The sequence below is a fragment of the Triticum urartu genome, chromosome 5A, assembly GCF_056163025.1.
Source record: "Triticum urartu cultivar PI428250 chromosome 5A, HENAU_Tu73, whole genome shotgun sequence".
NCBI lineage: Eukaryota > Viridiplantae > Streptophyta > Magnoliopsida > Poales > Poaceae > Triticum > Triticum urartu.
Window position 1 is genome coordinate 59914145 of NC_141877.1, and position 22743 is coordinate 59936887.

At 44.0% G+C, this 22743-nt stretch overlaps 1 protein-coding gene across 1 annotated transcript; it reads left to right on the top strand.

The window, feature by feature from the left end:
• The first annotated feature begins 4488 nt into the window (after positions 1–4488).
• LOC147968026 (uncharacterized) lies at positions 4489–22525 on the top strand. The gene is made up of 4 exons (XM_087523358.1): positions 4489–4763; positions 20558–20646; positions 21005–21126; positions 22125–22525. Exons 1-4 carry the CDS (start codon positions 4489–4491, stop codon positions 22206–22208), a joined length of 570 nt encoding a protein of 189 aa, XP_087379484.1. The 3' UTR covers positions 22209–22525.
• The last annotated feature ends 218 nt before the right edge of the window (positions 22526–22743 follow it).

The window sequence follows — 22743 nt, forward strand, 5'->3', positions numbered from 1 at the left end:
CCAAAACCAGCTTGCGGGTCCCGATGAGTCCGTGCAGATGACGCAACCAAGCTCAAGGAGGAGCTCTTTGAAGATCTTGTCCTTTGTATTGTTTCATTCTAGTTGATCAGTAGTGGAGTCCAGTTTGGGTCGATCGGGGACCTTTGTCGCATTTGGGGTTCTTCTTTTAATTTGGTTCCGTAGTCGGACCTTGATTGTATCTGGTTGATGTAATGCTTTATTCATGTATTTGTGTGAAGTGGCGATTGTAAGCCAACTATGTATCTTTTCCCTTATGTATTACATGGGTTGTGTGAAGATTACCTCACTTGCGACATTGCTTTCAATGCGGTTATGCCTCTAAGTCGTGCTTCGACACGTGGGAGATATAGCCGCATCGAGGGCGTTACAAGTTGGTAATCAGAGCCTTCCCCGACCTTAGGAGCCCCATTGCTTGATCGAACTAGCAGCCGAGTTGAGTCTAGAAAATGTTTTGAGTCATTAGGAATTATATATCGGAGAGTTTAGGAATTCTTTTTACTTCCCAGTCTCCTCATCGCTCTGGTAAGGCATCCTGACGTAGAGTTTTGACTCTTCTCTTCTCAAATTTCACTAAAAAAAATTTAGGATCACGCGGGTATCTTGGAATCGTTCCGATGGTTTTGTGACAAGAACATTGTTCTTGGTGCCTCCTGTCATTTAGGGGTTGTGGCAGTGTCCCGGGGAGTTGAGCTCCGAGGTGTTGTCGTCACAATTTTATCGTTGCAGTTCTGGAATACCTGAGTTTAATTTCGCCGACATCAAAAATCTCTTTTATGCGGTTGTTGGTGAGATAACCTCGACAGCACCCAGTACAGGGGCGGGAGTTCGGGAGTATTGCCATAACTCGTATAACAGATGCTTTTCGAAGGTTGAGGTAGACGATTTCCGAAGGTTTCTTGGTTATGTGTTGAAGGATGGATACAGCTGGATGTAGGATTTGTTAGTTTGGGTGAGATATTATGCTTCCCCTGTATCCCCAACACCTGATTGCATAACCGGAAAGTTTCGGGAGTTTATAAGTGGGAATTCAAGTAGCTCTTAGGATATCTTTCCGACAGATGTATGATATGAAATTGGGGTTCGACGTTTAGTGGTCCGCCTATTCACGGTTGGTTTTATAGTGGTCTCGTTGTGTCTTAAAGAGTCCTTGGCTATGCCGACTCGGGGACGCTTCGTATGTCATGTGCAGTGCCTTGTACATGATGGTGCTATACGATCGAGCCCGTGTAGGCCCCACCACGAAAACTTCGGACAAAATCTCTATCATATGTTTGTTCTGGCTTATTCTGCAAGCCAATCCTTTGTTTTGTTTTGATTTGTGGTATTCGAGTTGCTTCAGAGACAAATGTTGATTCCATACCTTCTCTAAACGGTGTTCTCATATTCCTATGTGGATACTAATACTTCATGATAATCGATAGTGTCATGTCAATCCTTTTTAACCGGTGTGTCTCTCTTCAAGTGGATCCGATCATTTCAATATCAGCAAGATCAAGTATCAGTTCTTCTCAACGGTGTTGTCTTCATCCGTTCCAAGTTGACTTTGTTTTTTCCCACCCACCCACCCCTTTTTCTTCAAGGACTCAGATTTCTTAATCAACTATCTTGTTATTGATGATAAGCCTCTCCATTATTTTCCATCAATGTTCTTATCCGGTGATGCTCATGAAGATACTAACGGAGCCTCAAGTTCATCATTATTCATTCTTTTTCTTCTCCGGTGGAACCAAGTCTAGCTTTGTTGACCATATCTTTTCCTCGTTTCAAATGTTTCTCCAAACCGGTGCACCTCATAAGCATCCACTCTTCGCTATTCATTTGTTCTAGAGTGCTCAAGAAATCTCAGAAGATTCGTGTTTCCACTCTGTTTTCATAATCTTTTCAAGCTCTTTCGAGATTGTTATCTCATTCTAGCCATTTAATTCAACCGGTGCATTCTCTCTTTTAAATCGTTCTACGGTGTTTCTTTTGAGTGGGCCCTAACCCACAGGTCTTTTCCAGGATCTTACCTGACTCTTCTAATTTTTCCCGGAGCTAGCCTAAATTCTTTCGAAGTTTGACGTAAGAATGATTTATCATCAGTAAAATGTCTTTCTCCAAGATCTTTCAAATTCTTTTCATCGTTGGTTCAACCTTTCCAATTTTAATTCCGGAGTACCTCAATAATTCATGGTGGTGTTTCTCGTTGTCATTCTCAGATTGGAAGACCGAAGAAGATTTTTCTCTCAATCTTTCTCCATTATCTTCAAGATTCGTGATTCTAGCTTGTTGCCATCCTCTCATAATTATTTGCAATTGTGAGATATTCTTTTCACCCATCCGGAGTAATTCAGAGTATTTTCAGTTTGATTCTCCGGAGCCCATCATCTCATAATTATTCATTCCCAGCTTTCAGTTATCGTTCTCCTAATCATACCGGTGTCTAAATCAAGGATCCTCTAATCAGTTCATGATCTCTTCGTTCTCTTGTATCTAAACTCTCTCTTGTATCTCCGTTCATTTGCTAATTCTTACCGGTGATTCACCCCTTTACTTCGTTCGTTTTCAATCCTAGCGGTGGTCCATTGAGTTTGCGCTATATCTATATTTAATCCTTCACTACGAGAATAAGTAGTATGCCAAATCCGTTGCTTGTCAGCAATTAAATTGTTGAAGGATACGCATAACATAATTCTTATTCTTGTCCCATCCAAGTGATTAATTCTTTTTCCGGAGTGGTTCATCATACCATATTCTCAGTTCAAGATGCTTTATCTTTTCTTTCCCGGAGTTCCAAGCTCTAATTATCACGGAGATACATCTAAATCATTGCAAGGATTCACCTTGTGTTTTCAATTTCTCTTTCTTTTTATTCTTTTGTTACCGGAGTTTCGTCATGGAGGCTATACATGATGGTTCATCAAGGATTTATTTCCTTCTTGAAGCGTTCATCAAGATTCTTTTCTAAGGAGCTCAAGTTTTCTTCTTCTTGCTATCCGGAGTGCAATTTCTTTCTACCATATCTTTGGAGGTGGTATTATATCATTCTCGATAATTTGAGTTCATGTTCCATGATTCACATGTTTTTGAGAATGAGATACTTTAAATCCATCAATCTCGTCATTGGAGTTATCTTGGGTTATTTTTCACCTAAAGATTTCCCTAAGGATTTTGCTATTTACAGTGCTCATAAATGACCCAAGTTCTTCTTTATCCTTCTGATGAACAAGTTCCTCGTCTTCTTGTTCTTATCAATCCAATATTGTTTTCGTTAGTGGCAGAATTTCACCTCAAGTTCTTGAGATGTTTTCCATAAGCCCACTACAAGCTTATCCTCTTCGTTGTTGTTTTCCCAACAACCCCGTGCAATCCTTTCTTGCAACGGTGCTTTACAAGTTCAATTGTGGTAGGAGTTGTTATTTTTCTTCTCCGCTCTTTTGTTCCGACGATCTACCTTTGATTCTTTCATCCGGAGGCATTGAGGTGTTGCTTTTTTCACTCATCATCTCGGATTGTCAGGACCATGTTCTTTTCGTGCTTATCCTTTTAACCGGAGTGTCGTGTCCTCTTTTCAAGTATCCTCTCATCTTGTCAAGTTTAATTCCTTCCCTATCTTGTTTTATCTGGAGTATTGTTCCCCTTTGCCCAAGTTCTTATTCAATCCCTTTTCTTACAATTGGAGTGTTGCCCGAAGTTGTTCTCCCTTGTTCCTCTTTTCTAACGGAGTGTTTTCAGCTTTGTCATCTCCGTTGTATGCTTCTCTCGTAATGGTTTAACCTTTTTCAAGGTTCTTTGGTTTCACTCATTGGTCAAAGAAGCAACTTAGTTTTACCTCTTCTCTTTCTCTTCCATTTTTCCCTCCGGTGCCATTCTAGATCTCGGGACGAGATCCTCTCGTAGTGGTGGAGTGTTGTAGCGCCCCGAGACCGATGTGCCAGGTGTCCTCCGCTTATTCGCTGTTGTTGCCTTGTCATTGCTTGCGTGTCATGCATTGCATATCATGTCATCATGTGCATTTCATTTGCATACATGTTTGTCTCATGCATCCGAGCATTTTTCCCGTTGTCCGTTTTTCTTTCCGGCGCTCCGTTCTCCTCCGGTGGTCTTTTCTACCTTTCTTTCGTGTGTGGGGGTTAAACATTTCTGGATTGGACCGAGACTTGCCAAGCGGCCTTGGTTTACTACCGGTAGACCGCATGTCAAGTTTCGTACCATTTGGACTTCGTTTGATGCTCCAACGGTTAACCGAGGGACCGAAAAGGCCTCGTGTGTTTTGCAGCCCAACACCCCTCCATTTTGGCCCTAAACCCACCAAAACCCTCTCCATCATCTAGAGCGTTCGATCACAATCGCGTGGCCGAAAACCGCACCTCATTTGGACTCTCCTAACTCCCTCTATGCCTATATAAAGAACCCCCTCCGAAATTCACGGGTGAAACCCTAACCCTCTCCCTCTCCTCGCGACCGGACAAAACGCCACCGACGGACATGTCCATTTCCACCCCGCCGCCGCCGCCTGATTCGCCCGCCCGGGTGCCCACTTCGCCGCCGCCGCCAGGGACCCGCGTCCGGCCCTCCCGGCGCGAAGAGGCGTGCCGCCCGACGCCTCCCCTCTTCCTCCCGCGCAGCGAGCCGCCCGGCCCTCCCTCGCGTCCGGCCGCCGCAGACGCCATCGCCGGCAAGCTCCGGCGTTCCCTCCGGCCGGCACCACACCACCGCAGCCTTCTCCTCCGTCACAGCCGCACCTCCCCGTCGCCCCTCCGGTTCGGATCTGACGGGATCCGGCGCCCCAACCTCGCCGGCCCTCTTCCCCGGCGGCCTCTCCGTCGAGCTCCGGCGCCGACCACGGCGATCCTCGATCCGCGCGCCGGCGATCCAGATCTGATCCGGACAAACCCTAGGGTTTTTTTTCTCTAAGTCCCAGATTTTTTTGCAATATTCATCATGTCGTAACTTTGCATCCGTAGCTCCGATTCATGCGTGTAGCATATCAAAATGTTCGCCTCAGAGAGTACATCATTTCATCCCATTGCATCATTTTCATTTGAGCTCATATTGATGCCCGAAATGCTCTTGGAAGAGAGTTATTTGAGTTATTTGTCAGATCTGCTGCACGAAATAGCTATTTGTCATTTTTGCCATGATTAATGTGTGCATGATATGCTCCTGAGCTCTACATGAGTTTTGTTATATGCTTTGCCATCTTTCCAGAGGTGCTATCCATGTATTTTTGTGATATGTGTGGTGACTAGCACAAGCTTGCAAAGTGGTGCATTCGTTAATGCTGATTTCAGGGACTTAGCAATTTCACTAAGTCCTTGAACTGTTTATATCAATATGCCTTATGTTCTTGTTGTTTCCTAGTGATCCGTGCCTCTTTTGAGGATGATCATTAAGGATGTTTTGTTAATCTTGTAGTGCTCTATCCAAACATGTCCTTGTTTGCAATTATGGAGCAACCTAGCTTGAGTCAATCGAGCTCTACTTTTGCTATTTCGTGCATCTGGGCAGATTGTCTACTTGTTAGCGATTTTGCCGAGGATGTTGTAGTTGTTCCGTGCATGCTATGTTATTGTTCTTGCCATGTCTAGCTTATATAATGGGTATTCTTAATGGGTGTATGCTTAGATTATCATGCCTTGCTCTGTAGTGAGTGCATCGAGCTCGTAAACATGCCTACTTGATATCTAATTTGCATGCTCCAGTTTTCACCAAGTCTGTAATCGGATTATGTTTTTGCCATGTTCACATGCTTGCAATTGTATTTTCTGATCCCTTTTGGCTCAAGTTCACTAAGGGACTTTTGTTAAGCTCTTTGAGTAGCTCCATGCCATGCTTTAGTTTGCCATGTTAAGTTCCTGTAGCATATAATTTTCTTGCTCCAAAGTGTGCTACCTGATCTGAAATTCCAAACAAGTGTTAATTTCACCAAGTCTGAAACCTGTTTACCAATTTCACTTTTGCCATGCTTGTTTGAACCTGTTAAAGGATGAATTGGCCGTAGCTCAGTGTTCATCTTTTGTTAAGCTTATTGAGTGGATCCCTGCCATGTATTTTGTTGCCATGTTTGAGTGCCGTAGCATGTTTAACTTGTTGCATTTAGATGGCTACTTGCTGTATATCGCAGACCGGTGCCATATTTGTTTTGCTTGCCATTTCCAAACCGTGCATCCGATTCCGGCGATCTTTATATCGATTTCAACCGAAATCACCTCTCCTTTCCAGTGGCACTCTTGGATTTCCAAGTTGAGGCCAGGTTCAATCATTCCTTGTCAAATCATGCATATGCATCGCATACCGCATCCCGCATATCATACCATGTTCATGTGTTGGTTGTTTACTATGGTGTGTGCTTCTTTCCGGTGTTTGCTTCTTCGGGTTGGATTCGGTAACGTCGCGTTTGTGAGGACCCGTTCGTCTACGTCCGTTTGTCTTCTTCATGGACTCGTTCTTCTTCCTTGCGGGATTTCAGGCAAGATGATCATACCCTCGAAATCACTTGTATCTTTGCTTGCTAGATGCTCGCTCTTTTGCTATGCCTATGCTGCGATACCTACCACTTGCTTATCATGCCTCCCATATTGTTGAACCAAGCCTCTAACCCACCTTGTCCTAGCAAACCGTTGTTTCGCTATGTTACCGCTTTGCTCAGCCCCTCTTATAGCGTTGTTAGTTGCAGGTGAAGATTGAAGTTTGTTCCTTGTTGGAACATGTTTACTTATTGGGATATCACAATATATCTTATTTAATTAATGCATCTATATACTTGGTAAAGGGTGGAAGGCCCGGCCTTATGCCTGATGTTTTGTTCCACTCTTGCCGCCCTAGTTTCTGTCATATCGGTGTTATGTTCCCGGATTTTGCGTTCCTTACGCGGTTGGGTAATAATGGGAACCCCTTGACAGTTCGCCTTGAGTAAAACTACTCCAGCAATGCCCAACATTGGTTTTACCATTTGCCACCTACCCCTTTTCTTTCCCTTGGGTTCTGCAGACTCAAGGGTCATTTTTATTTTAACCCTCCCCCCGGGCCAATGCTCCTCTGAGTGTTGGTCCAACCTGTCAGCTGCCGGTGGCCACCAGGGGCAACTCTGGGCTGGCCTACCCGTACCTAAGACAATCTGAGTGTGCCCTGAGAAAGAGATATGTGCAGCTCCTATCAGGATTTGTCGGCACATTCAGGCGGTGTTGCTGGTTTAGTTTTACCTTGTCAAAATGTCTTGTAACCGGGATTCTGAGTCTGATCGGGTCTTCCCGCTAAAAGGAATATCCTTCGTTGACCATGAGAGCTTGTCATGGGCTAAGTTGGGACACCCCTGCAGGGATTTGAACTTTCGAAAGCCGTGCCCGTGGTTATGGGCAGATGGGAATTTGTTAATGTCCGGTTGTAGAAAACCTGAAGTTGACCTTAATTAAAATGCATCAACCGCGTGTGTTACCGTGATGGTCTCTTTCCAGCGGAGTCCGGGAAGTGAACCCGGTGTTGGAGTAATGCTTGACGTAGGTTGTTATAGGATCACTTCTTGATCATAGTTCTTCGTTCGTGCTTTGCCTTCTCTTCTCGCTCTCATTTGCGTATGTTAGCCACCATATATGCTAGTCGCTTGTTGCAGCTCCACCTCATACCTTTACCTTACCCATAAGCTTAAATAGTATTGATCGCGATGGTGTGAGATTGCTGAGTCCCCGTGACTCACAGATTCTTCCAAAACCAGCTTGCAGGTCCCGATGAGTCCGTGCAGATGACGCAACCAAGCTCAAGGAGGAGCTCTTTGAAGATCTTGTCCTTTGTGTTGTTTCGTTCTAGTTGATCAGTAGTGGAGTCCAGTTGGGGTCGATCGGGGACCTTTGTCGCATTTGGGGTTCTTCTTTTAAATTGGTTCCGTAGTCGGACCTTGATTGTATCTGGTTGATGTAATGCTTTATTCATGTATTTGTGTGAAGTGGCGATTGTAAGCCAACTATGTATCTTTTCCCTTATGTATTACATGGGTTGTGTGAAGATTACCTCACTTGCGACATTGCTTTCAATGCGATTATGCCTCTAAGTCGTGCTTCGACACGTGGAAGATATAGCCGCATCGAGGGCGTTACAACCCCTTAGTCCAGGACTCCCTCAGTAGCCCCCTGTAACGCCCCGAGACCGATGTGCCAGGTGTCCTCCGCTTATTCGCTGTTGTTGCCTTGTCTTTGCTTGCGTGTCATGCATTGCATATCATGTCATCATGTGAATTTCATTTGCATACTTGTTCGTCTCATGCATCCGAGCATTTTCCCCGTTGTCCGTTTTGCAATCCGGCGCTCCTATGTCATCCGGTGTCCCTTTTCTACCTCTTTTCATGTGTGGGGGTTAAACATTTACGGATTGGACCGAGACTTGCCAAGCGGCCTTGGTTTACTACCGGTAGACCGCATGTCTAGTTTCGTACCATTTGGACTTCGTTTGATGCTCCAACGGTCAACCGAGGGACCGAGAAGGCCTCGTGTGTGTTGCAGCCCAACACCCCTCCAATTTGGCCCAAAACCCACCAAAACTCTCTCCATCATCTCGGTCGTTCGATCACGATCGCGTGGCCGAAAACCGCACCTTATTTGGACTCTCCTAGCTCCCTCTACCTATATATTTATATATGTGATCCCCTTCGAAATTCGCGGTGCAAACCCTACCCTAACTCTCCCCGCCGCCGCCAGACATTTCTTCCACCACGCCGGACATGTCCGATTCGCCGTCCGCCGCCACGTGTCGCTCCGCGACTGGCCGAGCCACCGCGCCGGTGCGCCCTCTTCGCCGCGGCCCGCTCAGGCCCGCGACCGCGCCCCGTGCCCCGCCGTCTCCCTCCTCAGCACCAGTCGCTGCCCCGCCGCCCTTGCAGCGCCGGCGACCGCCGCGCTTCTTCTCACCGGCCGGAGCTTGCCGCCGGACACCCCGCGAGCTTGCCGCGCCTCCTCGACCACCGCGGTGGCCGGAGCCGCCCCACCGCCGTCGGATCCGGTCGGGAGAGGCCGGATCTGCCTCCCCCTCGCCTCCCCACTGCTTCTTCGACCTCGCCGGAGTTGCGTCGAGCTCGCCGGAGTTGCCTCGGTTCGCGTGCACGAACCCTAGATCTGTTCTCGGAGTGAGATATTTCTACCAAGTCCCCGAGATTGCCATGTTTCAAATGCCCATGTTCATCACGTCGTAACTTTGCATCTGTAGCTCCGTTTTGCGCGTGTAGCATATCAAAATGTTCGTCTCAGAAAGCACATCATTTCATCTCATTGCATCATTTTCATTCGAGTTCATCTTGATGCCCGAAATACTGTTGAAAGAGTGCTATTTGAGTTAATTGTCAGATCTGCTGCACCAAATAGCTATTTGTCATTTTTGCCATGATTATTGTGTGCATGATATGCTCCTGAGCTCTACATGAGTTTTGTTATGTGTTTTTTCATCTTTCCAGAGGTGCCATCCATGTATTTTTGTGATGTGTGTGGTGATTAGCACAAGCTTGCAAAGTGGTGCATTCGTTAATGCTGATTTCAGGGACTTAGCAATTCCACTAAGTCCTTGATGTGTCTTTATCAATATGCCATATGTGTTGGGTTTCGTAGTAATTTCAAAAAAATTCCTACGCACACGCAAGATCATGGTGATGCATAGCAACGAGAGGGGAGAGTGTGATCTACGTACCCTTGTAGACCGACAGCGGAAGCGTTGTGACAACGCGGTTGATGTAGTCGTACGTCTTCACGATCCGACCGATCCAAGCACCGTTACTCCGGCACCTCCGAGTTCTTGGCACACGTTCAGCTCGATGACGATCCCCGGGCTCTGATCCAGCAAAGCGTCGGGGAGGAGTTCCGTCAGCACGACGGTGTGGTGACGATTTTGATGTTCTACCATCGCAGGGCTTCGCCTAAGCACCGCTACAATATGACTGAGGTGGAATATGGTGGAGGGGGGCACCGCACACGGCTAAGGAACGATCACGAAGATCAACTTGTGTTCATGGGGTGCCCCTTGCCTCAGTATATAAAGGATGGAGGAGGAGGAGGCCGGCCAAGGCAATTGGTGCGGCCAGGATGTGGAGTCCTACTAGGACTCCAAGTCCTAGTAGGAGTCCACCAAGAGGGGAGGAAGGGAGAAGGAAGTGGAGGAGAAGGAAAGGTGGACGGCCCCCTTTTCCCTAGTCCAATTCGGACTAGAGGGGAGGGGGGCGCAGCAGCCCCTTGGCCCTTTCTCCTCTTCCCACTAAAGCCCATCAAGGCCCATTGCTTCTCCCGTAACTACCCGGTACTCCGAAAAATACCTGAATCACTCGGAACCTTTCCGATGTCCGAATATAGTCGTCCAATATATCGATCTTTACGTCTCGACCATTTTGAGACTCCTCGTCATGTCCCCGATCTCATCCGGGACTCCGAACTCCTTCGGTACATCAAAACTCATAAACTCATAATATAACTGTCATCGAAACCTTAAGCGTGCGGACCCTACGGTTCGAGAACAATGTAGGCATGACCGAGACACGTCTCCAGTCAATAACCAATAGCGGGACCTGGATGCCCATATTGGCTCCTACATATTCTACGAAGATCTTTATCGGTCAGACCGCATAACAACATACGTTGTTCCCTTTGTCATCGGTATGTTACTTACCCGAGATTCGATCGTCGGTATCCAATACCTAGTTCAATCTCGTTACCGGAAAGTCTCTTTACTCGTTCCGTAATACATCATCCCGCAACTAACTCATTAGTTGCAATGCTTGCAAGGCTTCAGTGATGTGCATTACCGAGGGGGCCCAGAGATACCTCTCCGACAATCGGAGTGACAAATCCTAATCTTGAAATACGCCAACCCAACATGTACCTTTGGAGACACCTGTAGAGCTCCTTTATAATCACCCAGTTACGTTGTGACGTTTGGTAGCACACAAAGTGTTCCTCCGGCAAACGGGAGTTGCATAATCTCATAGTCATAGGAACATGTATAAGTCATGAACAAAGCAATAGGAACATACTAAACGATCAGGTGCTAAGCTAATGGAATGGGTCATGTCAATCAGATCATTCAACTAATGATGCGATCCCGTTAATCAAATGACAACTCTTTGTTCATGGTTAGGAAACATAACCATCTTTGATTAACAAGCTAGTCAAGTAGAGGCATACTAGTGACACTCTGTTTATCTATGTATTCACACATGTATTATGTTTCCGGTTAATACAATTCTAGCATGAATAATAAACTTTTATCATGATATAAGGAAATAAATAATAACTTTATTATTGCCTCTAGGGCATATTTCCTTCAGTCTCCCATTTGCACTAGAGTCAATAATCTAGATCACATCACCATGTGATTAACATCGATAGTTCACATCATCATGTGATTAACACCCACAGTTCACATCGCCATGTGACCAACACCCAAAGGGTTTACTAGATTCAGTAATCTAGTTCACATCGCTATGTGATTAACACCCAAAGAGTACTAAGGTGTGATCATGTTTTGCTTGTGAGAGAATCTTAGTCAACGGGTCTGCCACATTCAGATCCGCATGTATTTTGCAAATTTCTATGTCAACAATGCTCTGCATGGAGCTACTCTAGCTAATTGCTCCCACTTTCAATATGTATCTAGACCGAGACTTAGAGTCATCTAGATTAGTGTCAAAACTTGCATCGGCGTAACCCTTTACGACGAACCTTTTTTCACTTCCATAATCGAGAAACATATCCTTATTCCACTAAGGATAATTTTGACCGCTGTCCAGTGATCTACTCCTAGATCACTATCGTACTCCCTTGCCAAACTCAGTGGTAGGGCATACAATAGATCTGGTATACAGCATGGCATACTTTATAGAACCTATGACCAAGGCATAGGGAATGACATTCATTCTCTTTCTATCTTCTGCCGTGGTCGGGCTTTGAGTCTTACTCAATTTCACACCTTTTAACATAGGCAAGAAACTCTTTCTTTGACTGTTCCATTTTGAACTACTTCAAAATCTTGTCAAGGTATGTATTTATTGAAAAAACTTATCAAGCGCCTTGATCTATCTCTATAGATCTTGATGCTCAATATGTAAGCAACTTCACCGAGGTCTTTCTTTGAAAAACTCTTTTCAAACACTCCTTTATGCTTTGCAGAATAATTCTACATTATTTCCGATCAACAATATGTCATTCACATATACTTATCAGAAATGCTGTAGTGCTCCCACTCACTTTCTTGTAAATACAGACTTCACCGCAAGTCTGTATAAAACTATATGCTTTGATCAACTTATCAAAGCGTATATTCCAACTCCGAGATGCTTACACCAGTCCGTAGATGGATCGCTAGAGTTTGCACATTTTGTTAACACCTTTAGGATTGACAAAAACTTCTGGTTGCATCATATACAACTCTTCTTTAAGAAATCCATTAAGGATTGCAATTTTGTTATCCATTTGCCAGATTTCATAAAATGCGGCAATTGCTAACATGATTCGGACAGATTTAAGCATAGATACGAGTGAGAAACTCTCATCGTAGTCAACACCTTGAACTTGTCGAAAACCTTTTGCGACAATTCTAGCTTTGTAGATAGTAACACTACTATCAGCGTCCGTCTTCCTCTTGAAGATCCATTTATTTTCTATGGCTTGCCGATCATCGGGCAAGTCAACCAAAGTCCATACTTTGTTCTCATACATGGATCCCATCTCAGATTTCATGGCCTCAAGCCATTTTGCGGAATCTGGGCTCATCATCGCTTCCTCATAGTTCGTAGGTTCGTCATGGTCTAGTAACATAACTTCCAGAACAAGATTACCGTACCACTCTGGTGTGGATCTCACTCTGGTTTACCTACGAGATTCGGTAGTAACTTGATCTGAAGTTACATGATCATCATCATTAGCTTCCTCACTAATTGGTGTAGTAGTCACAGGAACAGATTTCTGTGATGAACTACTTTCCAATAAGGGAGAAGGTACAATTACCTTATCAAGTTCTACTTTCCTCCCACTCATTTCTTTCGAGAGAAACTCCTTCTCTAGAAAGGATCCATTCTTAGCAACGAATGTCTTGCCTTCGGATCTATGATAGAAGGTGTACCCAACTGTCTCCTTTGGGTATCCTACGAAGACATATTTCTCCGATTTGAGTTTGAGCTTATCGAGATGGAACTTTTTCACATAAGTATCGCAACTCCAAATTTTAAGAAACGACAGCTTAGGTTTCTTGCCAAACCATACTTCACACGATGTCGTCTCAACGGATTTAGATGGTGCCCTCTTTAACGTGAATGCAGCTGTCTCTAATGCATAACCCCAAAACGATAGTGGTAGATCGGTAAGAGACACATAGATCGCACTATATCTAATAAAGTATGGTTATGACGTTCGGACACACCATTACACTATGGTGTTCCAGGTGGCGTGAGTAGTGAAACTATTTCACATTGTTTTAATTGAAGACCAAACTCGTAACTCAAATATTTTACCTCTGCGATCATAAACTTTTATTTTCTTGTCACGATGATTTTCCACTTCACTCTGAAATTCTTTGAACTTTTCAAATGTTTCAGACTTCTGTTTCATCAAGCAGATATACCCATATCTGCTCAAATCATATGTGAAGGTCAGAAAATAACGATACCCACCGCGAGCTTCAACACTCATCGGATCGCATACATCAGTATGTATTATTTCCAATAAGTCAGTTGCTCGCTCCATTGTTCCGGAGAACGGAGTCTTTAGTCATCTTGCCCATAAGGCATGGTTCGCAAGCACCAAGTGATTCATAATCAAGTGATTCCAAAATCCCATCAGCATGGAGTTTCTTCATGCGCTTTACACCAATATGACCTAAACGGCAGTGCTACAAATAAGTTGCACTATCATTATTAACTTTGCATCTTTTGGTTTCAATATTATGATTATGTGTATCACTACGATCGAGATCCAACGAACTATTTTCATTGGGTGTGTAACCATATAAGGTTTTATTCATGTAAATAGAAGAACAATTTATTCTCTTACTTAAATGAATAATCGTATTACAATAAACATGATCAAATCATATTCATGCTTAACGCAAACACCAAATAACACTTATTCAGGTTCAACACTAATCCCGAAAGTATAGGGAGTGTGCGATGATGATCATATCAATCTTGGAACTACTTCCAACACACATCGTTACTTCACCCTTAACTAGTCTCTGATTATTCTGCAACTCCTGTTTCGAGTTACTACTCTTAGCAACTGATCCAGTATCAAATACTGAGGGGTTGCTATAAACACTAGTAAAGTACACATCAATAACATGTATATCAAATATACTTTTGTTCACTTTGCCATCCTTCTTATCCGCCAAATACTTGGGGCAGTTCCGCTTCCAGTGACCAGTCCCTTTGCAGTAGAAGCACTTAGTCTCAGGCTTAGGACCAGACTTGGGCTTCTTCACTTGAGCAGCAACTTGCTTGCCGTTCTTCTTGAAGTTCCCCTTCTTCCCTTTGCCCTTTTCTTGAAACTAGTGATTTGTCAACCATCAACACTTGATGCTCTTTCTTGATTTCTACCTTCATCGATTTCATCATCATGAAAAGCTCGGGATTCGTTTTCGTCATCCCTTGCATACTATAGTTCATCACGAAGTTCTACTAACTTGGTGATGGTGACTAGAGAATTCTGTCAATCACTATCTTATCTGGAAGATTAACTCCCACTTGATTCAAGCGATTGTAGTACCCAGACAATCTGAGCACATGCTCACTAGTTGAGCGATTCTCCTTCATCTTTTAGCTATAGAACTTGTTGGAGACTTCATATCTCTCAACACGGGTATTTGCTTGAAATATTAACTTCAACTCCTGGAACATCTCATATGGTCCATGACGTTCAAAACGTCTTTGAAGTCCCGATTCTAAGCCGTTAAGCATGGTGCACTAAACTATCAAGTAGTCATCATATTTAGCTAGCCAAACTTTCATAACGTCAGCATCTGCTCCTGCAATAGGTCTATCACCTAGCGGTGCATCAAGGACATAATTCCTCTATGCAGCAATGAGGATAAACCTCAGATCACGGATCCAATCCGCATCATTGCTACTAACATCTTTCAACACAATTTTTCTCTAGGAACATATCAAAATAAACATATGAAAGCAATAACGCGAGCTATTGATCTACAACATAATTTGCAAAATACTACCAGGACTAAGTTCATGATAAATTTAAGTTCAATTAATCATATTACTTAAGAACTCCCACTTAGATAGACATCCCTCTAATCTTCTAAGTGATCACGTGATCCAAATCAACTAAACCATGTCCGATCATCACGTGAAATGGAGCAGTTTCATTGGTGAACATCACTATGTTGATCATATCTACTATATGATTCACGCTCGACCTTTCGGTCTCCGTGTTCCGAGGCCATATCTGTATATGCTTGGCTTGTCAAGTATAACCTGAGTATTCCGTGTGTGCAACTGTTTTGCACCCGTTGTATTTGAACGTAGAGCCTATCACACCCGATCATCACGTGGTGTCTCAGCACGAAGAACTTTCGCAACGGTGCATACTCAGGGAGAACACTTCTTGATAATTAGTGAGAGATCATCTTAAAATGCTACCGTCAAACTAAGCAAAAATAAGATGTATAAAAGATAAACATCATATGCAATCAAAATATGTGACATGATATGGCCATCATCATCTTGCTTCTTTGATCTCCATCTCCAAAGTACTGTCATGATCTATATCGTCACCGGCATGACACCATGATCTCCATCATCTTGATCTATATCAATGTGTCGTCACGTGGTCGTCTCGCCAACAATTGCTCTTGCAACTATTGCTATCGCATAGCGATAAAGTAAAGAAATTATTGGACGCTTGCATCTTATGCAATAGAGAGACAACCATAAGGATTTTGCCAGTTGCTGATAACTTCAACAAAACATGATCATCTCATACAACAACTTATATCTCATCACGTCTTGACCATATCACATCACAACATGCCCTGCAAAAACAAGTTAGACGTCCTCTACTTTGTTGTTGCAAGTTTTACGTGGCTGCTACGGGCTTAGCAAGAACCGTTCTTACCTATGCATCAAAAACCACAACGATAGTTTGTCAAGTTGGTGTTGTTTTAACCTTCGCAAGGACCGGGCGTAGCCACACTCGGTTCAACTAAAGTTGGAGAAATTGACACCCGCCAGCCACCTGTGTGCAAAGCACGGCGGTAGAACCAGTCTCGCGTAAGCGTACGCGTAATGTCGGTCCGGGCCGCTTCATCCAACAATACCGCCGAACCAAAGTATGACATGCTGGTAAGCAATATGACTTATATCGCCCACAACTCACTTGTGTTCTACTCGTGCATATAACATCAAACCATAAAAACCTAGGCTCAGATGCCACTGTTGGGTTTCGTAGTAATTTCAAAAAAATTCCTACGCACACGCAAGATCATGGTGATGCATAGCAACGAGAGGGGAGAGTGTGATCTACGTACCCTTGTAGACCGACAGCGGAAGTGTTGTGACAACGCGGTTGATGTAGTCGTACGTCTTCACGATCCGACCGATCCAAGCACCGTTACTCCGGCACCTCCGAGTTCTTGGCACACGTTCATCTCGATGGCGATCCCCGGGCTCCGATCCAGCAAAGCGTCGGGGTGGAGTTCCGTCAGCACGACGGTGTGGTGACGATTTTGATGTTCTACCATCGCAGGGCTTCGCCTAAGCACCGCTACAATATGACCGAGGTGGAATATGGTGGAGGGGGGCACCGCACACGGCTAAGGAACGATCACGAAGATCAACTTGTGTTCATGGGGTGCCCCTTGCCTCAGTATATAAAGTATGGAGGAGGAGGAGGCCGGCCAAGGCAATTGGTGCGGCCAGGATGTGGAGTCCTACTAGGACTCCAAGTCCTAGTAGGAGTCCACCAAGAGGGGAGGAAGGGAGAAGGAAGTGGAGGAGAAGGAAAGGTGGCCGGCCCCCTTTTCCCTAGTCCAATTCGGACTAGAGGGGAGGGGGGGCGCAGCAGCCCCTTGGCCCTTTCTCCTCTTCCCACTAAAGCCCATCAAGGCCCATTGCTTCTCCCGTAACTACCCGGTACTCCGAAAAATATCCGAATCACTCGGAACCTTTCCGATGTCCGAATATAGTCGTCCAATATATCGATCTTTACGTCTCGACCATTTCGAGACTCCTCGTCATGTCCCCGATCTCATCCGGGACTCCGAACTCCTTCGGTGCATCAAAACTCATAAACTCATAATATAACTGTCATCGAAACCTTAAGCGTGCGGACCCTACGGTTCGAGAACAATGTAGACATGACCGAGACACGTCTCCGGTTAATAACCAATAGCGGGACCTGGATACCCATATTGGCTCCTACATATTCTACGAAGATCTTTATCGGTCAGACCGCATAACAACATACGTTATTCCCTTTGTCATCGGTATGTTACTTGCCCGAGATTCGATCGTCGGTATCCAATACCTAGTTCAATCTCGTTACCGGCAAGTCTCTTTACTCGTTCCATAATACATCATCCCGCAACTAACTCATTAGTTGCAATGCTTGCAAGGCTTCAGTGATGTGCATTACCGAGGGGGCCCAGAGATACCTCTCCGACAATCGGAGTGACAAATCCTAATCTCGAAATACGCCAACCCAACATGTACCTTTGGAGACACCTGTGGAGCTCCTTTATAATCACCCAGTTACGTTGTGACGTTTGGTAGCACACAAAGTGTTCCTCCGGCAAACGGGAGTTGCATAATCTCATAGTCATAGGAACATGTATAAGTCATGAAGAAAGCAATAGCAACATACTAAACGATCGGGTGCTAAGCTAATGGAATGGGTCATGTCAATTAGATCATTCAACTAATGATGTGATCCCGTTAATCAAATGACAACTCTTTGTTCATGGTTAGGAAACATAACCATCTTTGATTAACGAGCTAGTCAAGTAGAGGCATACTAGTGACACTTTGTTTGTCTATGTATTCACACATGTATTATGTTTTCGGTTAATACAATTCTAGCATGAATAATAAACTTTTATCATGATATAAGGAAATAAATAATAACTTTATTATTGCCTCTAGGGCATATTTCCTTTAATATGTTCATGTTGTTTCCTAGTGATCCGTGCCTCTTTTGAAGATGATCAGTAAGGATGTTTTGTTAATCTTGTAGTGCTCTATCCATCCATGCCTTTGTTTGCAATTATGGAGCACCCTAGCTAGAGTCAATCGAGCTCTACTTTTGCTATTTCGTGAATCTGGGCAGATTGTCTACTTATTAGCGATTTTGCCGAGGATGTTGTAGTTGATCCGTGCATGCTATGTTGTTGTTCTTGCCATGTCTAGTTTCTATGCCATGTATTCTTGATGGGTGTATGCTTAGTTTGTCATGCCTTGCTCTGTAGTGAGTGCATCGAGCTCGTAAACATGTCTACTTGATATCTGATTTGCATGCTCCAGTTTTTCTCTAAGTCTGAGATCTGATTATGATTTTGTCATGTTCACATGCTTGCAATTGTATTTTCTGATCCCTTTTGGCTCAAGGTCACTAAGGGACTTTTGTTAAGATCTTGGAGTAGCTTCATGCCATGCCTTGCTTTGCCATGTTAAGTTCCTGTAGCATATAGTTTTATTGCTCCAAAGTGTGCTACCTGATCTGAAATTCCAGACAAGTGTTAATTTCACTAAGTCTGAAATCTGTTTACCAATTGCGCTTTTGCCATGCTTGTTTGAACCTGTTAACGGATGAATTGGCCGTAGCTCAGTGTTCATATTTTGTTAAGCTTCATGAGTGGATCCCTGCCATGTACTTTGTTGCCGTGTTTGAGTGTTGTAGAATGTTTGTCTTGTTGCATTTAGATGGCTACTTGCTGTATATCGCAGACCGGTGCCATATTTGTTTTGCTTGCCATTTCCAAACCGTGTCTCCAATTTCGGTGTTCTTTATATCGATTTCAACCGAAATCACCTCACCTTTCCAGTGGCACACTTGGATTTCCAAGTTGAGGCCAGGTTCATCCATTCCTTGTCAAGTCTTGCATATGCATCACACATCGCATCCCGCATGGCATACCATGTTTGCATCATGTTGTTTGAGTTTGCACGTGGTTGATTGTGTTCCGTTTGCTTGTTTGGATAGAGCCGGGAGACGAGTTCGCTAACGAGGAGCCCGTTGAGTTTGCTTTCGAGGATCCAGTCAACTCTGATAACTTTTCAGGCAAGATGACCATACCCTCGAAATCACTTCTATATTTGCTTGCTAGTTGCTCGCTCTTTTGCTATGCCTATGCTACGATACCTACCACTTGCTTATCATGCCTCCCATATTATTGAACCAAGCCTCTAACCCACCTTGTCCTAGCAAACCGTTGTTTGGCTATGTTACCGCTTTGCTCAGCCCCTCTTATAGCGTTGTTAGTTGCAGGTGAAGATTGAAGTTTGTTCCTTGTTGGAACATGGCTATGTTGTTCCTTGTTGGAACATGATTATTTGTTTGGGATATCACAATATCTCTTATTTAATTAATGCATCTATATACTTGGTAAAGGGTGGAAGGCTCGGCCTTATGCCTGGTGTTTTGTTCCACTCTTGCCGCCCTAGTTTCCGTCATATCGATGTTATGTTCCCGGATTTTGCGTTCCTTGTGCGGTTGGGTTATAATGGGAACCCCTTGACAGTTCGCCTTGAATAAAACTCCTCGGCAATGCCCAACCTTGGTTTTACCATTTGCCACCTAGCCTTTTCTTTCCCTTGGGTTCTGCAGACTCAAGGGTCATCATTATTCTAACCCCCCCGGGCCAGTGCTCCTCTGAGTGTTGGTCCAAACTAGAGCCCCTTGCAGCGCCACCTCGGGAAAACTCGAGAGCTGGTTTTAGTTGTACGGACTGCTCATCTGAGTGTGCCCTGAGAACGAGATATGTGCAGCTCCTATCGGGATTTGCCGGCACATTCGGGCGATGTTGCTGGACTTGTTTTACCATTGTCGAGGATGTCTTGTAACCGGGATTCCTAGCCTGATCGGGTCTTCCCGCTAGAAGGAATATCCTTCGTTGACCGTGAGAGCTTGTGATGGGCTAAGTTGGGACACCCCTGCAGGGATTTGAATTTTCGAAAGCCGTGCCCGCGGTTATGGGCAGATGGGAATTTGTTAATGTCCGGTTGTAGAAAACCTAAAATTGACCTTAATTAAGATACATCAACCGCGTGTGTAACCGTGATGGTCTCTTCTCGGCGGAGTCCGGGAAGTGAACACGGTGTTGGAGTTATGCTTGACATAGGTTGTTCTAGGATCACTTCAGTTGTTTTGACCTGCAACAATAGTTCTATGATTAGAGCTTATAGTTTATTGTCAACTACTTTACTGATGACACTTTTTATTTTCTTGGCCTGGTCATTGTACCCTTATATTGAGATTCCTATTAGTGTCTTGGCCTGGTCTGGCTCTACTTTTTTAGATTGAGACTCATATTGGTGTGTGGCGGAAAATTAGGTTGCAGCTTTATATTTGACGCATGGTTTGCACTGCAGGTTACTTGCCATGCTCGATTTTTCCTTCCACGGACGATTCTGTCATTCGCCTCTACTGCCGGTGGTCGTGCCAGTCATGCTCCTACTGGGTAAGCTCATTTCCTTGTTTAATTCATGTACTATTTGGCAGGACTGGCTACGTTGCTGTAAAAATGCCTTTGGTTTCTTCTTGTGTGGAGCAGATTCTTTTTAGAGGCCTTGCCTTGGACTTCCTGGATCCTGATTGTTGTTCCGCGTATCTGCTTTGGGCCATTGCTGTTCTTCTACCACTCATACATATATTATTTGACCATTTGCTTTGCTAAGATTCAAGTACGATGTAATTTAGATTTGTTCTCTTCAAACTTGCACCAATCAATATTTCTAGCTCTTAGCATTGTCTAATATACAATTTTATTGTATGCAGGACATGCATCCTTTAGGTAAATTGATCTTTGTTTGATGTAGTTCTTTGTGATCTGAAAGCAACTGACTACTCAATACCAATCAGTGCATGGAGGGAACTCCTGTCCACCATGCCGGCGACAGGAACATGGAAAACGCAGTCCACGGTGCCACCAATGAACAAGGTAAACACGAGCTGTTGGTCGCTTATAAATTATGTACTTCAGTAGTATCGATCTAGGGTTCACGTGAGTGATCTTACTGTTATTCGGGCTGTGTATAAAAATGCTGCCCTTTTCAGAAAGAATACTCCAAATCTATTGATTATAATTTAGTTGTGGTATTGATTTTTAGTTAGTATGTATACTCACATAATGAATCTATTAAACGATCTAAAGGCCACCTATTCACATATTAACTTGTGCCACCGTTGTTTTCTTACTTGTCGTCTCATTCTTGTTTTTGAGCCTGGCCTGACACATTCTGTTTCCAAATATATTATACCTATTGAATCGTTTGGTGTCTCATTAACTGAAGAGATGGTCAGCCCAAACTCTATCGTTAATGCCATTCTTGGTAACATTGGTCTGCCTGATGCAAAACAAACAAGGACTACAAGAACTACAATGGACATGTGGGTGCAATCGTCTTTTTCTGGCTGTTCCTGGCGCATTGTTGAATTAGTCACCTTGCCTCTCTTGCACTTAACATTGTCTAATTAGACTTTTCAAAATGATTATCCAAGACGACTTGGCCTCTCGTTTCGATTAGCCTATCATTAAAGTTGGAAACACCAGAATTGATGCTTGCGTATGAGTGTGTACAGATTGTCCTTAGGATTTTCTTTGTAGCAAACTCGCTGGATTGTGGATTGGTTTCCTAGGCCATTGTTCTTTGTACAATACTTGAAGCGATCTGCTCGTGTGTGTGACTTTGTCCGATGTTTAGGCTTTAGATTTTCTGCTGGTTTATCTTATGATTCATGGTAGCATTTGATTTTTTTTTTCAATTACTATGTCTCAATTGTCGACCAGGACAGTAAGAATCTAATAAAACTCTTGCACAACAAAGATTGATGTCCTTTAGTTACCCAGACCTTTGTTTTCATGGTATAAAACCAACTGCTGTCAACTTTAGTAATCTGGAAAATTATATAACCATTCTGAAATTTCCTATGACACAGGCCAAGACAAGCATTGTAAGGATCCCAGTTAGAATGATGATTGATCTCCTGTTAGAGCATCTTGGGCTTCACAAGGCCATCTGAGACTCGGGCTCAATGAGAACACAATGAGTGTCATCGTTCTCTCTGACACTGCTGTTCAAGACGAACGGACCTGTCCACCGTGCATGCCCATTACCGGTGTTCAGTCCTCCAACGACCAATATCTACCGTGTATGAACATTGCATCCTTTAATTTACCCTGTATATGAACATTCCATTCTTCAAATGTGTTGTACTATCGTTCTGGTGGCTATGGAGATGTGTTGTACTGTAGTTTTGGTATCCATTGATGTTGTCTTGCTCCGATTACACTTGAATATTTCTTTTTTATTATTTTTTTATCCTGATTGAATACATATGATAAGCCTGGCTTTCTACTAACTTCACCATTACATCGTTGAAACCGGCACCTTGCGCCAAGGCGCGCTGCCGATCTAGTTGTTATACGCCAGGCAAGAACTGCACCGCACCACACACCGCCGACCACAATATGACATCCATGATCAAAATTAAGAAGTGTTATTGGCTTCCAGCCTTGGCCAAAAATTGCGCCAGAAACCCATGTGGTCTCTCAAGA